At 51.0% G+C, this 17,039-nt stretch overlaps 5 protein-coding genes across 6 annotated transcripts; 2 read left to right on the top strand and 3 right to left on the bottom strand.

Moving 5' to 3' along the window:
- Positions 1-2,155: 2,155 nt before the first annotated feature.
- On the bottom strand, positions 2,156-2,926 carry LOC100901150 (adult-specific rigid cuticular protein 15.7). The gene is made up of 3 exons (XM_029113366.1): positions 2,882-2,926; positions 2,488-2,789; positions 2,156-2,411 (listed from the first exon to the last, which is right to left on the bottom strand). The coding sequence occupies exons 1-3, from the start codon at positions 2,924-2,926 to the stop codon at positions 2,216-2,218; spliced, it is 543 nt and encodes a 180-aa protein (XP_028969199.1). The 3' UTR covers positions 2,156-2,215.
- Positions 2,927-4,820: 1,894 nt separating this feature from the next.
- Positions 4,821-6,919, bottom strand: l(1)G0320 (signal sequence receptor subunit 1 l(1)G0320). The gene is made up of 3 exons (XM_003739741.2): positions 6,725-6,919; positions 6,249-6,383; positions 4,821-6,091 (listed from the first exon to the last, which is right to left on the bottom strand). Exons 1-3 carry the CDS (start codon positions 6,794-6,796, stop codon positions 5,573-5,575), a joined length of 726 nt encoding a protein of 241 aa, XP_003739789.1. The 5' UTR covers positions 6,797-6,919; the 3' UTR covers positions 4,821-5,572.
- An 891-nt stretch (positions 6,920-7,810) lies between these two features.
- Positions 7,811-10,298, top strand: LOC100903779 (NECAP-like protein CG9132). 2 transcript variants are annotated; one of them, XM_003739681.2, is made up of 5 exons: positions 7,811-8,019; positions 8,363-8,454; positions 8,590-8,689; positions 8,780-8,921; positions 9,066-10,298. In XM_003739681.2, the coding sequence occupies exons 2-5, from the start codon at positions 8,368-8,370 to the stop codon at positions 9,406-9,408; spliced, it is 672 nt and encodes a 223-aa protein (XP_003739729.1). In that variant the 5' UTR covers positions 7,811-8,019; positions 8,363-8,367; the 3' UTR covers positions 9,409-10,298. The 2 variants fall into 2 exon arrangements, with proteins under 2 accessions (XP_003739729.1, XP_003739730.1); XM_003739682.2 differs by lacking the exon at positions 7,811-8,019 and having other exon boundaries at positions 8,159-8,454.
- Positions 10,299-10,483: 185 nt separating this feature from the next.
- On the bottom strand, positions 10,484-12,532 carry LOC100900864 (mpv17-like protein 2). Its single transcript, XM_029113352.1, has 5 exons — positions 12,100-12,532; positions 11,784-11,927; positions 11,073-11,172; positions 10,877-10,997; positions 10,484-10,679 (listed from the first exon to the last, which is right to left on the bottom strand). The coding sequence occupies exons 1-5, from the start codon at positions 12,239-12,241 to the stop codon at positions 10,623-10,625; spliced, it is 564 nt and encodes a 187-aa protein (XP_028969185.1). The 5' UTR covers positions 12,242-12,532; the 3' UTR covers positions 10,484-10,622.
- Positions 12,533-13,750: 1,218 nt separating this feature from the next.
- Arl5 (ADP-ribosylation factor-like 5) lies at positions 13,751-17,039 on the top strand. Its single transcript, XM_003739680.2, has 6 exons — positions 13,751-14,245; positions 15,282-15,342; positions 15,461-15,608; positions 15,798-15,851; positions 15,968-16,149; positions 16,340-17,039. The coding sequence occupies exons 1-6, from the start codon at positions 14,200-14,202 to the stop codon at positions 16,386-16,388; spliced, it is 540 nt and encodes a 179-aa protein (XP_003739728.1). The 5' UTR covers positions 13,751-14,199; the 3' UTR covers positions 16,389-17,039.

The raw sequence follows: 17,039 nt of genomic DNA, 5'->3' as shown, positions 1-17,039 counted from the left end.
TAAGTACACCTCTGTAGAGCACTGTCAGAATCAGTGGAATCTATCGATGGAAATGTATTGAGCTATCAATATAAGAGAGATGCTGAATTGTTGCTACATATGTGGGTCAGGCCTAGGGTTTCTAGGCAGGGTTTGACGAACGAAGCAAACAGAAGAGGAATCGCACTAACAACACTGTCGGTATTTGTCGTAGTGTTGCTAAAAAACTCACGCAGCTCACACAACGACGTATTCTTCAAAATCGAAAGCAGGGAGAGTCGCTCTCGCATCCCGTCGTGGTGATCCTTCTCGAGAGTTGTTTCGGACCTCTGATTTCGGATCTCAAAATTTTTCCCAGACGGAAAAACTCGAATCAGTCGCAGGATGGGATAGGTACGTCGGTCGTGTAAAATCGCGGGACTCTTCCGATTCCTACGCTCCGCATACGTACTCCATTGCGTTACTCAGCGTTGCATCTGAGCACGGCCAAAGGCAGCCTGTATTAATCTCGCGGAGATTGATCCAATGATCACCACGGCGAGATATTTTGAGTTTGATTGAGAAAATCAACTCCCTTGCGTGATTTTTTTCTAGGTATAATAGAAGTCAAAGATGACTTTATCAAAGTGTACAGCTCAAAACCTGGGCCTGTCATAGTTTCCGTTTAGTGCGGAAGTCCTCCAGGCTCACCAAAAAGGACAGCACCCAGAGAAAGTTAGGGAGCACCACCAAAGATGTTAATCGTCATTGCATCATCATGGGAATAAAAACAACAGTCAATGGAAAATACGTGTCGAAAGGACGTTTTCAATGCTGGTCGTCGGGTCTGAATGAGCGTTTTTTTGCATCGCGACCCGCAACATCCATTACTACCTGAGGCGTGGGTCTCGGTGCTCGGCCTCTCTAATGCCGGAGATGAAGGATTTTCAACACCATTCCGCCCTACCGCGCGGAATATGATTCGATGGACTTCGCTCCCGAGGAGGATGATTCCATGACGGAAAGCGGCAGCAACGCAAGCGGTGAGCTTTCCAGGGTCATACTACTTGGAGCTATTTAGAGGGCCTTCCAAAACGGAAGCGAGCTTCTGCACATTTCGGGGCATATTTTAAGATGGGAGTCTAGCCTTCTGTGGCACAAGGTTGTTGCGGTTGCGATTTCGTATCCGCTCCCGCAAGTAGCTCACTTGTCCAGATAGGCGCTCGAGTGTGCTGGCGGATCGGGCTCACATTCGATCTGGGTTTCAATGTCCGCACAAACGAGTCTCCTTCCAAATGGAGTATCATACATAATGAATAGTGAGGGATAAGTCCAAGCAAGCGGTTTCGCTGAGAGCGGTCAGAAGTCGGCACCACGACGGTTTCCTCGTCGAGGGACACGACCGCTCCGTCTCAAGGCATCGGACATTTTTATCGGGATGAGATCCCGCAACTCGAAGAATTCCCCATCCCCATTAGGGGGATCCCCGCATGTACTATCGCCTGATCGAGCTCTTTTCCAAAGTTCCGATAGGGACGCCGAGGATAAAGTGTCCCACGCAGCGAGCGACGAGGATTCCGCGTTTCTTCTCCGCAAAGTTCCTGGTAGCTCCGATCTGCTGCGGTCGCTACAAATATTCTCTCTGATCGGAGCGTTGATCCGTACGTGATTGCCGTTACTTCTATGCTAAAAAGGATCAGATAAAAAAGAAGATGACGGCGACGCTGAAAATTCTCGGAGAAATAAGAACGCAGGCGGAAGTTGATGTGGAATCTCCTTTACACAATCCGGATTCATTCGTAATCTTTTGGCTTGAGAGATAATACCGTCCCCTCACCACAGACATCCAGCACAAGGAATTCGCTCCCACCGCCGCGCGACTTTGGAGCTTGTGCCTTGTCTGACATAAGCGCAGAGACTTCTCGGAGTTCGTCTCTCAGCCGAAAATGTCGAGGCTTCCACAACATTGTTACGACAACTTCCCCGGAGACTGGCGGCTTCGACTCCGAAAAAGAGCGTAGATCACAAGTCGGAGGATCTAAAGCAGCGATTTGGAGGCTTTCATCATCCTAATCTGGTGGATGCGGGTTTTCGTCCCGGCTCTCGCGAGGACCTCGGAATCGGTGATTCCAGTATAAACTTAATATTCATCTCCGCTCTTCGTTGCGTCCCTGACCATGGAAGGAAACTATGGTATTCTAGCATTCCTCCAAACTAGAACGATTCTATCTCTTTGATCGCATTCTTAGGGCGAAGCTTAGGCCTTGGACGAAGCTCTTCTGTAGTAGGGGAACCCGGTGATGGTGCGTGACAGGTAAGCTTCGGCTTGAATAGCTGCTTCTGGACCCGTCGGCGCGGTCGAGACGATTTGGACCGCCGCCGGAGAATTGGATTCGGTACCGAGTTCGTTAGTTTCGATGGCGGCACGGAATCCGTTCTCATCGGCTACGTATCTGCAAGGGGAGACAGATATTTAAAAACGCTTCTCTGCTGGCTTTTCGAAAACCAGTTGAATCGGAGTGACCTCACCTCACAATCCTCTGCCTTCCGTCGGCGATACTCAAACTGTAAGAGCCCTGGCGTCGATTGGCGGCGTCGGAGGTCTCCTCGTGGCTGTGAGCTCCTTCCTCCGTGACGGTTGTGTACGAGAAATGGTACGGCTGAGGAGGGTACGCGGGCTCCACAACGGGAGCCGCGGCAGCCACGACCACTGGCGCGGTTTGGATAACGCGTTGAACAATCGGAGCTGATTGGACAACATGCACTGGCTGGGCAGCGACTTGCACGATCTGTGACGGCGGTGCTTGCACGGAAGTGACGACTTGCGCGCGCTAGAAGCGGGAGAGGAATTGAGTCCAGAAATAGATGGCCGAAGCTACAGGGCTGGAGTTGCTCTGAGGGCTCGGTATATATATCAGCTTACCACAGCGCTGCAGCAAAGGACGGCGAGAGCTGCGAGACGGAACATCGTGTCCCGGCGAGATCCTGGGTTCGGAGGGACTGTCCGTTAGTTAGTCAGTCAGTCGATTGAGCGGTATTCGTCGTCGAATTCTAGACGTTTCTCGGCAGGAACAACTCAATGCGTCGATGAGACGTGAACTTTTATACAAGTATGTGGCGGTCGCGTCAACGGCCTTGTGGGCAGGTGAGAAACCCGTTGACGAAGCTGCACTCACGCGCGGGGATGATTGTGAAGATAAACCGCTTAATTCTGTCAGGCACAGAAACAATATTTTGATACGACGCAAGGTATTCAGATATACACTCGGATATATTTAGCCTCCCCTTACGATCGATCTAGTCCAACGATGATACTTGAGGGTGATTTTCACTCGAGGATGTCGACGCCGCGGCGGAGTCTCAGTGTATCCGAGGCTTTCCGGCTGAGAAACATCGCCCTGCACGGTGACAGTGAGGCATGGAATGAAATCGTCTTCGCGCTTGTTTCTCTGCGCGGGATGGCGCGTGGATATGATGGCGTCGGGAAATCTCCGGACCGCCAACTTCCGGAGTTGCGCGGAAAATTCTGGAGCCCCTCGGCGAATGTCGACGAAATCCTCTGCGAATATTCCGGACGCGAGGAACCTGATGAGATTTCGGGGGATTCGATCGAGACCGGAGAATTCTTCTTGGGTTCTTTGCCTAAGTGGTGTCCCCGTTCCGTCGTTCCCCGGAGCGGTTCCTACCCCTCACAGGGGATAACATACGGGAAGCGGATTCGGCCCTCCGTGCCGCGGAAACTCGAAGTTAAGCGCTGGCTTTTGCTTCCGAGCATCTCCGCAGGATATGAAGGTACCCACCTCTCGGGATTCTCTGAAATAATCACCGACTCGCTTCAGGTATGCTGCGAAGCGAAGTCACGGCGAATGACCAGCGAGTCCGGATGCTTCCCCAGAGTGTGAACTCGCCATTGACATATGCGGGGTCCTCGTCGCTTGACTGCTTGCTGTGTCTAGAAAACACAATCGAGCTCCGCGCCGGGGTACTCCTTGTCCTGGCTGCGTCACGACTTGGCACGGGTTGAGTTTGCCGCTGAGATCCGGGATCTGGCACGATTTTAGAGCGACGCTTACCCATCCATCCGTTCGCTCTCCTCCTTGTCCACGGTTTCTTTCACGGTGATGTAATAGGGCCCGAAGATCCGACGACTTCAGAGATACGCCTACTTGGAAGCAAGACTATCCTGTAGGTGAATGCGGTCACCGGAATTCAAATGAAATTCTGATGAAACTCCGAATGACCCGGGGGCGGGAATTTCAGGTCTTATGACAACTACGGTCGCTGCGACGCAAACGAAAGCCCAGAACGGGGCACGGTACGCTGCGAATATGAGGGTATTTCGAGTATTGGTGTCGCGATCCTCGGAACGATGCGCCTCGGCCCGGCGAGTCAGAAATTCCTAGTCCGGTATAGGTCTAGTATCGGATTGCTTCGGAGCAGAGCGACAATTCCGTCCTGCAAGTTCCTGCCTCCGCTCGAGAAATTCAAGAGATCGTGCGACATCGGAGACTGTCCAGATTCGAGCGGTCGTGAGACGGTCACGTCGACTTTTCGGATCTCCCAAAGGAAATCGAAGGTGTGCTGAGAGTTTGACGGCGCAAATGGAACTCAAACACAACGACACGCTCACTCGGTGCAATACTGAAGAACAGCGATGCGCAGCGTCTCGGAACCGCAATTTCTGGGGGTCCAGTCTATCTGGGGATGTCTGAGGAGGGCGACAGAGGTTTGCATGGGACCGGAATCGGGAGCCGCAGTTCTCCGGAATTTTTCTCCCCGTGAAGTCTAGTACTTACGCTCTCAGAAGCAGGCCCAGAGGGAAGGAGCACTCCAAGAATTTCCGCCAAGAAAAAACGCGTCGCTCACAGTGTAAGAGAAATTCCCCCTATAGATGCTTTATTAAGATTACCAATAATCGCGTCTACTCGCGTAACTTTTTACATCATCATCATATAAGATGTCTCCCACGTTTCCCCTGGATCGGACTAATGATGAATGAAGAACTTCTTTGATTGAAAAATCTTTCTCTAAACCAGTCAATCAACCAAGCAAGCAACCACCCAACATTCGGATTCTTCATATCTCCGACTCTAAGTCTCCTAAACGGAGTCATCCTCGCACGCGTGGATGTTCCCGCGGGTATTTTGATACAGTTCCATGCATCTGAATGCCTACGGGGGAAAACCTGCGCACGCATCATATCATCTGATTTGGGCCGAGTCTATCAATAGAGATTTTTTCGTCAGGCTCGGTATGATATGAAGTATTTCCGTACGGATCTTCTCAAGCATTCCTCATCGAAACATGTTTAACCCACCGAAGTTTGAAAAGCCGCCGGTTACTCTCGCACTCGAAGCACTTTGTGCGCCCTTCCGATGATTGCTAACTCCCGCTGTCTCGACCAAATTCTAATCAACCGGTAAATTGATCCTCATCAAATAATTCAGATGAACTCAGAGCTCGCATCGGGTCGATTCCGCGCCTTTCGAGCGACCAACGCGAACCATGTCTCGAAGTTGAAGCCAAAAACCCCGATCGCCAATCTCACTGTCGAAGCGTACTTTGCAATCTGAGTTGAATCCATCGTGAGTCGAGTTCGAAACGGCATGCTATTTCACTCGCTCTTGTTCTTCTTCTGTCGTGTGCTTTTGGGTGTGCCTTGCTTGAGCACAGTCGACGGAAGCCATGCGTAGTCGACGTCGCCGTCTTTCGTGCCGGTTTCCGTCCGACCGCTGGGTTTCTTGTTGCGCGACACGCATTGCAACAGAAGCACGGCACCGAGGACGATGGCGGCAGCGAGGAACACGTACAAGAAGAAGGTTTCGGCGTCGAAACTCACTTCGGGCTCCTCGACGGTCAGGGTCGAGTTGAAGACGGCTTCGCGGTAGACTTTTCCTTCGCTGTCGTGGTACATCAGAGAAACCTCGAGACCGACGGGCATGCCGCTGAAGACATTGTCGACGTGGAATTGGTAGAAGAGAGACGCTTCCTGTCCAGTACTGAGCTTACGGTTGTATCCGACGGCCGACAAGTTCTGAATCACGGAGTTGTAATCTCCCGCGAGTCGGAAAGATGCGTCGAGCGTGTCGATAAAGAGATCTTCGGACGCCCGATTGATGAAGCCGAGCAGAATCTGCAGAGGAGCGGGCATGATCAGAAGAGGAGAGCAACTCCGATTCGACACGAGGAGCCGATATAGTCGGCACAACTAAATCAGGACGGCTTCGCAGAGGGGGAATAGAACGTGTCCCTTCACGTGGATTTTGGATGGAGTGATCTCCGGAACTTACGTGAGCTTCCTGTCCAGAAACAAGCCGGTATCCACCGCCGGGCTTCGTGAAGAGAATGTGAGTGTCGGCCCCAGGGTGCTTCTCGTAGCCTGTTCCTTCGGGAATCAAATCCTCGATCGTTTCCACCTGCTCTGTCTGCGGAGGGAAAATTCTGACGTCAAAAATTTTCTACCGTGGCAATCGGTGCTCTCGATCAGAATTCGTTTACGGAGGGACCATGCATCGATCACATGTCCGATAAGAAAGTCCAGCGAGCTCAGGATGATCCCGATGACAACATTGAAAATTGGACATAGAGCAAAGATGATTGACATAGCGATATCCGACACCCGTGAACCGGTCAGAAAATGTCTACGGAAGCACATTCTCTTGTCTCATAATTCCGTTATCTGACAGCTTCGAGAAAGAGCTGACGAGTTGTCGAGAAGACAGGATTGCAGTCATTCTCTAATGTTCAATCGGAGTCAGGTCCTTACCGCTTCATCGTCCTCGGCAAGCGAAACCCCCACCAGCAGCAATGAGGTGAATACTACAGCGAAGATCTTCATCGGTCCGGTTGCTGTCGAGAATTCGAGAAAAGAGTCGCAGTATCCAGCGGTACCGCGATTTGTCCAACTGCTGTGTTGTCTGACTTGGACTGACCGGCTATGCCAAGTTGGCCGCCGACACGACAACTCAACACAGCACGATTGAAGCATTCTGACTTTTTGGGAGAGTGTCGAAGGGCGCGAAAATTTGACGATTCAGCGCTTCGCGCGGAGAGCTCTCCAGGACATCCACAGGCGCTCGAGGTCGGCGGAGGACGCACGTCCTGAATTGTGGAAGCGTCTCCGGGAGCGAGGGAATGTGCCCGTGTCTCTCGCAGCAATCGGTCCTCTTCCGTTCCGGCGGATTTGGCCCTGTGAAGTCACAGCGGCCATCCCGACATGAACGTTGGCAGCTGATCGAGAGCCGAGGCGACGTAAGTCGGTAAAACTCGTATTCGACGAAAAATGGTCTCCAGAAGAGGGTGGGTTGTTATGAGATGTGATCACCCGGAATCGGAGGGCTCTCGCCTTCCGAATGGGTGCTTGCTCAGGAAAGCGAGTCTCCTGATATGTTTCGGGGAGCAGGTGTTCGATTCTCTCGCCCGACGAGGAACATCGCTCAACTTGAAACCTCGCGGCCTAGGAATCAACCCGGGGTTTCCAGCATCCCCGTAAGATTTTCGGCCACACTTCGATTCGTGTCTCCTTTCCTGTGGGATATAGTTTTCCCGTGAACGGGATACTTGATACTTGACGAGATTTCTCCCGCGAGACTTAAGCGCTCCTCCCGATCGCAAGTCCCTGAATGAACGGTCGATCTACAGGGTGCTTGTTCCCAGTTCGAGTGTGCCGTAATGGATCGGGACTCAGTTCTATCGCCCATATCAATTACCCGATCGATACTCCACTCGTCGGGGAATGGTGTCGATCACTTTGAACCGCAACGTCTGCGACCGCCCAGCAACGGCAGCGTGCGCGCCACAGATCCGTGGCAGACGAAAAACGGCTCGTTGATCGAGCAGCAGCATTTAAAGAGCAGGTCTATCCGGGCTCGTGTAGCTGACGTCGTTGGTGTGGTGTGTCAGCCGTTTGTCTACTGGGTAACACACTGCTGTTGTCGATACAACCAACGAAGCCATCTACAGAAGTCACCGAGACGACGGGGAACAAGCTCTGAAATAGTCTTGACCCTTTTAGGGAGGTTGCAAGGAATTTCACGTACAGTCTCTTCTCTTGCTGTTTAGGTGAGTTCTGAGAGCGATATTGAACAGATCGACGTCGACTCTCTATATCGCTTACTTTTACTTATTGATCAGGAGGAGCGGGTATCGCGTGTCATCCCAATCTGACTCACATTCCTGCCTGGGTCTCCGATCTGGATTTGTTCGGTAGAGTCTATTCTCGTGATCTTGTCGAATTTGGTGCGGAGACGGGAAACTGATCTACTCGAGGGTTTAACTTCGTTCGATTCTGGGGTCTCCCCTAGGCTCGACGGGAAGTGCCTCCGCTCGAACGGAGGAGCGTGTGCGTAGGCTGACGTCTCATCCTAATGTCGCCGAAAGATTGAGCGTGTATATTGCCTTCTAGGCGCGATGGAGGACTACGAATCCGTGCTCCTAGTGAAGAACGAGGTTTTCATCTACAAAATCCCGCCTCTGACGACGAACAAAGGCTACAAGGTGGGCGAACATCGAGCGAAGTTTCCGACTCCGTTCGAGTAGCGAGTCCGCCAAGCCATTTTCAATCCATATTCCATGGGTCGGCGAAATCTTTGTGGGAATCGCTGCGTAACTCGAAGAACGTGTTGTTTTCAGGCGTCCGATTGGAAACTGGATCAGCCCGAGTGGACAGGCAGGCTGAAGCTGACGGCTAAGGGACTCGATTGTGTGCTTAAATTGGAAGACAAGAACACTGGTGAGGTCCTCATATGAACGAGTTGCTCCCCATCCAATACACTGACGATAAATCATCCACCTCTCACCCTCTCTCTCTCTCACCCGCTAGGTGAGCTCTTCGCCAAGTGTCCTGTCGATAAATATCCTGGCGTCGCGGTGGAAGCCGTCACAGACTCTTCGCGGTATTTCGTCATTAGACTGCAGGACGACGACGGGAGAAACGCTTTCATCGGCATGGGTTTCGCGGACAGGTACGATCAGCAGCGATTTCTTTCGGATCGAGCCGTCTAGTGTGGATTCATGACGACTTTCAAATCCCACAGGATAAATAATCAAGGGATTTCCATTCATCACGGGAGAATCAGTGCTATAAAATAATTGGATTTATTTCGCAGGAGCGACTCATTCGATTTGAACGTCGCGCTCCAAGATCATTTCAAATGGGTCGAGAAATCGCAAGATACCTCCATGACGGAAGAGAACAAGGGTCCTTCGCAATTCCTGGGCTTCAAAGACGGCGAAACTATCAAAATCAACGTTAACATTGGAAAGAAGGGGGGCAGCAGCCGACCACGCACAGAGAGGAGCGCAGCGAGCTCTGGCGGAATACTCCTCCCTCCGCCGCCAGGAGGTGTGAAATTAACTACGAATACCGCTTCAGCTCGAGCGACACCTTCGCAACCTGTTCAAGCGAAGTCGGCCGCACCTTCGGCGGGGGATAATTGGATTCAGTTTTAATGGATCGATCGTTGATTGCAGTATGTAAGACACGCAAGCGATTTTAATTTTCACCTCTATGAAGGGCTTGTACATTGCGCACATCGAGCCAACTGGAGAGGAGGTTGTATATATATTCATCCGGATGTTATTAGGCCGCATGGTTATATTGCGCAGAATCGTACTTTAGTCTGATGTAGGGAAACATGTTCATGTCGGTGTTGTCCTGACTTTTTTCCTTTCGGGAGTGGCTGAGCTGTTCACATCACGTTCTAGTGTGCCCTCGAAGAACCACGAGGAGCTCCGTTTGGACGCAATTCCGAACTTTTCAAGGTCAGTTTTTCGTCCAGGTTTTTGGGTGGGTGTCGCACGGCTGCGATAGAGTTCCGTCGTTACACTAAATACTGTTGATTGGGAAGGAAAAATATACCTGGTTATTAGTCCAACAGTCCTGGTTATTAAGCCCAGCGTAGTCTATCAGCGGGGTGGGGATCCGGAAACCGGGCCGGTCTTGGAACCCCTATGAAGTAGAACTTCCTCGACCGGAAACAAATCGCAACTCTGGCGGCTGACGCTGCCTCCCGATTCTCGCAAGGACTGAGGGGGGTTCATCCTCGCTCCGAAAATTAGGGGATTCTCACTTCAGCACAAAGCCCGATTCAACTATCATTCAGCTTTTAGATTTCCGCGCAGGTCATAGAGGGGAGTACATGTGTAGAACTTTGTTGGAGACATGGGTACACGTCGACGCTCATCGCCCTTATCCGAGAGTGCTATTATTCGAGCATGAGTGTGCTGCAAGTGAGAACGTATATAGACTTCTATGGTCTCTACTGCCGCGGAACTGAAAACTATAGACCTACATACAGCAAATATATTGAGTCGGAAGTAGTAGAATAAAAATTACCTTCGGCTCCACATCGGTCTCTTGATTGAAGCTAGCTTCCGACTTAGATCCGAATTGAGCATAATACAATCGCTAGCCACGAAATCTACAAAATCGTCGATTCCATTCGTAGGCTCTATGAGCTGCGTCCTCTGTGAGACATCTCGCCTGACTCAAGATTCTTCTCAGATTCAATTAAATCAAACTTTATTTCCGGGAACCTTCCGCCATCACAACCGTCAACCTCAATAAATTTAAGGGTAGCTGAAGCTATCTTTCCTTCTCGAGCAGAATATTACTTTGAGCTCGGTTCCTGACCTGGGTTTACAGCATAGAGAAGGCGCAGATTCTACCGCCCTTTCTTCGGCTCCTCCACTGATGCCTTCGACTCGATTGGTTGGAACTCCTGCAGCAAATGCCATGGGTATTGGACTCGTTTGATAGCTCTGGGTTGTTCGAGATCAGCCCATCCAGCCGAAGAATGGTATCCGTCATATGCATGATATAATAGAACGGAAGAAGTTGCGTAAATCTTGAAAAGCCAGAGATTGCGATTGCTCCGTGACTACCTCATTATCTTGACGACCTGCTCGGAACTCTCACCTTGGTCAGGAGCCACGCCAGGAACATGTCATAAATCACGGACAAACCACAAACGAACAAGAACCGGAATTTCGGGGGGAGAAAGTAGAAGTTGATGGCCTGAGCGGGCACGTAGACGAACCTAAAATAGTCAGAACGTTCTGTTGTGAGATACGCTCCGTCATCGAATGGATTGATCCAGCCGTAGTTCACTCACCAGTCTGCGACACATATGAACTTGATTTTCTCCCTAAAGTCACGACCGCACTCAGTCATCGATTTTCCTTGGAGTTTGCCGAACGCTATGAAGGTATAACCTGGAAAATTGGTCACGACTGATGAAAGATTCTTCGAGGTAACAATCAGCTGAGTCGTTGTCCCTACAAGGTAATGCCTGAAGGAGATTTGAAGACATGAGCCCGCGGGGAAGCACCGCTCAGGAGGAGGACCTCCTGACCATGCATATGCACGGTTCGGCACATGGGCACCTGAAGCATTGATCGGGATAGGATGGCCTCTGCTATGTATGATATCGTCGACTCTCTTTCACGTTGAGTGCGGAGAATCTGAATCAGGGAAACTCGAGAGCAGAAGTCAAGAGACGCCCAGCTCTGCCCTATGGAGCGCCTGATTCTCCCCGAAGTGAAAGCTCGGCAGAGATTGTGAATGTCAGCCAGTTTGATGTCGTTCATTGGCTCTCCATGTCTCTTGGGGGCTCTGTCTTGGACATTGAGCTTAGAATGGAGCCAATTCATCGATCGCCGATGGTGTTTGGCGGAGACAAAACTGATGAGCCTTGTGCGTCGGACGGAGGTCAATTCTTGACTCATCCTGTATATAAGCACATTTTCCCAGCTGATGCGATGGCCTGGAGTCTAGAAAAGTGAATCGAAGCTGCGTCAGCGTAGAAGTCGGAAGTTTACGGTACCTGCGAAGGCGGGTGTAGCAGCGCACTCGCATAATAGTTTGTTCCGAACCATTTGCAAACTCTTCCCAGGGAAACGCTTGTCCAGAAACTTGTACCAATGATGCCCCATGATCCCGAAGCCGGTCCCCATGATCGCCATGTTCTCTGGAAGGTTCGATTTATCGAATTATCATCCCCGTTCGAACAACAGAACCTAGGTAAGCCAATCTAACTCAGACACCAGGTATGAAACATGAGAGCGGGACCTAGCGGTGTTTTGCGATTCATGAGAGCTGGGGAACATCCTTGATAACCTTGAAGCAATATGAGTGCTTACTCGAGCGCTGCCAATCATGAGGACCATCTCTCGTGACCTTCTGGGCGAGTATGTCTCCTCCGAGCATGAAGGTACTACCAAGAGCGAAATTCGTGAAGAGCAAATACTCATCGAAGGCTCTCCGAGTGAACCTCGACAACATTGTCGGGCTTGCACTCCTCCGAAGGAGGTCTGCGGGCGCACGGAGTCACTTCTTGGTACACACAATGATTTCGGGCCAGTAATCCGGGAACCTTCTGTCATCCGCGCGACATGGAATACCTCGTGTTTACGGTTCACAGTTCGCGGAAGAAAATCAAGAATTTGATGCCCGGTCAGAGGTGAAGATCACGTTCCTCGAGCCACACAGGAGCGATAAATTGTGACGGACCCTCCGCGGCCTGTGGATAATCGGACAGCGCGCGAATGCGTGGAGAACGGTGGTGGTAGAGACGATAATAAACAATTCCCCCATGCCACTGTCGCCGGCACATCGAGAGTGAGAGAGGTCAGAGCTCAGTCGTCTGCTCGAAAACCGCGGAGTCGTCGGTGCAATTAAGGGTTAGCATTCCTCCCGGAAATCATCCTGACCCAGGGTCTCAGACTATCGGCATTTTCTATTATATGGTTGGGAACGTTTTCCGTGTCGAGGCTTGCTCAGCGCTCCATTTCAGAAAAGAACGCGTCCATCAGCACCGACCCTCTCTCAACATTGTCCAGCTGCTGGCACCTCCTGAACTTCGAGTTGGACCTTGACATTCGAGCGTCGCACTCCTAGATGATCTGCGCGCGAATCTGCATACGTTGGCGATTCTGGAAGCCGTCCCCTCTCACTGAACACTCAGTCTCCAGGGCTAACTTCCTCGCATTTTCAACACTCGAAGACTCGAAGCTGAATAATGCCGCGCTGGACAAATCGCTTTCAATGGTCTTCTCTTGACAGTCAGAAACGCTGCTCCACCTCCTTCGAACGACAGCGGCATAGCCAGGCGGAGTAGCTCCGGGTTCGGACCCCGCGAATGCCGCCCCTGATTGAGGTCTTCCTCGAGGTTTGCCCGGGAAATCTCAGTTTCTCAGAACTTTGCCTTGGAAATTGAATGGAGTCCCTTCGGATGAAACGAGGGGAACACGGCAGTCTCCTCCGATTTTTGGAGCGTATGTGTCGAAGATGGCACCCCTGAAACCGGCAAAAAGAATGGCGGCCGGGGCCGTCGGCACCCGCGAAAGTCTCCTCCTCGCTGAGCTCTCGAATCCTGCGAGCGTCTCGAGCGATCAGTAGGTATTGAGTAAGGCACAAATATCTAATTGACGGACAGTGAGGAGGACTATCGAAAGAACGGAGAGGGGGCTCTTCGCGATGAATTTGAGTCCTATCCTGACAATGTGTACCTACTCCAGAGAGGGAGCCCGCGGAGGCTCGGAAAACATTGGAACACATCCGGCTCTAACCGATGGAGTTCCCACTCGAGGAATTGATGAACAGTGTACCATCAATCGATAAATTGCTCTGTCATCCTTGTTCGATTGGAGCCAGAAATCGATTCACTGCCGTAAGGAAGAGTCATTCAAGGGACCATTGGAGAGACCGCTCGAGTGGTGACGAGCGGTCGGGAAAGATCATCGACATCATTGTCTTCACTCTCCCATCAACAGATGCAATTCTCGCAGAGATCTGTCCCGCGTTCCCTCAAGAAGAAGACAGGCGCTACTGTACCCGACCGCAACCTTCTGTGCAAGCGTTCAGCGAGTTCGGCCATCGTACAAAACGGATTTCGCATCCAGACGCGAGTGAACCCCTGTCTCGCTGCTGCGGCAGCAGCAGTTGGGAGCTACGGCAGTGTCTGAGAAGAGCTAGGTCAGCCGCCAGCGATTGTTTGGTGTGAGGCTCGAAGAAGTAGTTTCTTCTCTTCCAGTTCGACCATATCCTCGTCTTCTCTCGTTGGACTTTGCTTGTGTCGGCTCGATTATGGCAAATTTTGCTTGGTACTCCTGATCGAACCTATTTTCGCCATTCGCATCGATCCAGGACGTTTGCGACAGTGATGAGAGGAGAATACATGGATAAGCATGATTCTGTAAGCGGAACGTCCTGAGAATCTTACGCCCACGCCTGAGCAGGAAATGGGGCTCGTCTGGAGCAAGCTTTGGAGTCTCTTCTCCAATGAAGGTGAGTGATTCCCTGAATTTACGTGAATTCTCCGAGCTTGCCCAGTCTTGCGCAGTTTCGCCAGACATCATGATGGGAGCCGGATCGACGTTACGCAACAAGTTTTCCGTGTCGGCTGGAAGACTGTCGAAACTTTCGGGTTAGCATCGCAACGGCCCAGGGAATCCGCATCTAGGCTTATCATGTATCAAAGTCTCAAGGACCTGTGTGGAATCAGGAGCCGTATCGGAATCCTCGGAATTGAGGTATCAGATGCGATGCTGATTCCTATCCGTCTTGGACGTTTCTCGGGCGACCCTAGGGCACCTGTGATGAGAAAGCTAGAATATCATCAGCGTGACCATGTGCTCCACATCTGGAGCGTCAGCGGGTTCTTCCGTTCGAGTTTCTTGCTCGCTTAGCACTGTTCGGAACACGCCATCAGTTTTCCGAAATCAGTTGCGAGCTGCTCAATCCTTCAAGCCATATTCCGGATCAAACACAGATGGTCACCTGTGTTGATCGAGGATTCGAAAGACCATCGAGGAGCCTATTCGAAAAGCATATCGATTTCCACAAGTGTCAGCGGTGATCCCAAATGCCGCCATCGCTCCTGGCTCCCCAAAATCCTCTGGGACAGGAAGTTCTAGCAGGTATACAACATATATATGCCCCAATGCGCATCGAACTCGTACATATCCTGGGAGTGACTCTGGAAAGCCATCGGAGCGGAGCCCTCAGATATCGCATTCCCATGGTGCCTAGTGGGATTCATTCCTGAGTTTCCCTGGGAGCTCCGATGAGTTCATGGGTTGAGCGTCGATCCATCTATCAAAATGGTTCCCGCGGTCGAATTCTTGCTCCTTCATGCGCTCGATCTTGAATGCGCAATATCCGGATGCGATTTATGGGGTTCGAACGGAATATTCGGAAATGTTTCTTGCTTCCCCAGGGGAAAGTATGTAAAATAATAATATGGCAGGCTCAGACGGCATGGGGTTCGATCCCTGCAGTCGGATCGATATCGCTATTCACTAAGCCGGTGCGATTTTCACAGAGCACAAAGTCGTCATCGTTGGACTGAACAATGCGGGCAAAACCACTATCCTCTACCAGTTGTAAGTGCTCTCGGGGGTCCAGGCACTCCGTCGAATACTCCGTATCCATTTCTTAGAGACCATGAATGACGTCGACGCATATCAAACTTCATTAGAGAGTACATTGCTTCATTTCCAGTCTGATGGGCGAGGTTGTGCACACTTCTCCGACGATCGGCTCCAATGTCGAAGAAGTCGTTTGGAAAAACATACATTTCATAATGTGGGATCTCGGAGGCCAAGAGAGCCTGCGGGCCACGTGGAATACATACTACACCAACGCGGAGGTGAATATCCTTGGCGTCTACAAGATAGATTGCTCACGCCTCGTCTTTGTTTAGAGATTCACCTGTATTTGATCCTCATATCAACCATTATGGCGGAGTTTTGGGCGCTCTATCCCATAAAGAAAACCTGTCTCGTTTGTACGCATCTTATACTTGCTCGGAGCGATAAAAATAACGCTTTTCTTTCAGTTCCTTATCGTTGTTGTCGACAGCACGGACCGTGAACGTCTGCATCTCACAAAGGTTGGTCGATCTTCGAGTCGGGTCATTTCCGTCGAGAGCCGGGAATCTTCTATGTCGCAAGATCCGGGCTGAGCTTTTGGGGTTGTCTCAATTTTTTTGGGATATTTTCTTCACAGGAGGAGTTATGGAAAATGCTATCCCATGAAGACCTCACCAAGGCCTCGGTTCTAGTGTATGCCAATAAGCAAGACGTCAAGGGTTGCATGAGTCCTACTGAAATCTCACAGCAGCTCAATTTGACCGCAATCAAGAAGCATCGCTGGCAGATTCAAGCTTGTTGTGCTCTCACGGGAGAAGGGTGAGTGGAGCTCGACCTCGTCCAATCATTCGCAGACTCAGCGGCTCTGGCTCTGGTGTTTTTTTCTCAAAATATTCGAGCCACGGTAGAGCCGCGACGCTTCCCGCCACGGCAGTGGTTCACATTGGCGGTGAGCGCCGCTCGATCTCGGAGCCGGGTAGCAATCTTTCATATCCCCGATGAATTTCAGGCTCACCCAAGGCCTGGAATGGATCACGGCTCAACTCAAATCAAAATGACCATACCAATCATCCTGTTCCGAATATCAGCCTCTCAAACAGTACCTGCGCTGATCACGCGACCCCTATGGCGAGACCTATCTCGATAGACGGGACGGGTGTCTCGCAGAAAACTTCGACCGGACTAAGCCAAATTCAATCTACCTACAGTAATGCTTATATTTTATACCGTCAAGCGTGGAGTATCATGGGTGTATCTGCGCATGTTGAGAATTCCGCTCTCCTCTCCGATTGAATCTCCGTTGTTTGTGGCGGGGAACGCACCGGGAAGGGCGTGGAGAAGGAGTAAGCTGAGCTCTCCGGAGAAAAGTTTGATTGTGTAATTTTTTTCTACAGCGAAATCTCAGCGTCGTGCGGGAATCTTTGATGTACGTAATTGTTTGAAACCACTCCCATTGTTGTTAGGCAGGACCATAGATGTGAGAACTTGATAGATTCGACGGGAGGAAACTGTTGTTGGCGGCTGCAAACTACGCACACCTAGAGCCGTATTGAACGAATTCCGGGAAACATAGCTCAGTCGCCGTTTGAACAGCTCTGAGGGGACGCGAGAATCTTTCTTCTTAGAGTTCATCCCTGTACCTAAGGGGCCATGACGTGTTCTGAGTCTCGCCTAAGTTCGAGGTAATGATGAAATGAATAAAAAACTTC

The sequence above is a fragment of the Galendromus occidentalis genome, unplaced genomic scaffold (assembly GCF_000255335.2).
Source record: "Galendromus occidentalis unplaced genomic scaffold, Mocc_1.1 scf7180000076583, whole genome shotgun sequence".
NCBI lineage: Eukaryota > Metazoa > Arthropoda > Arachnida > Mesostigmata > Phytoseiidae > Galendromus > Galendromus occidentalis.
This window is presented reverse-complemented; position numbering and strand designations above follow the sequence as displayed.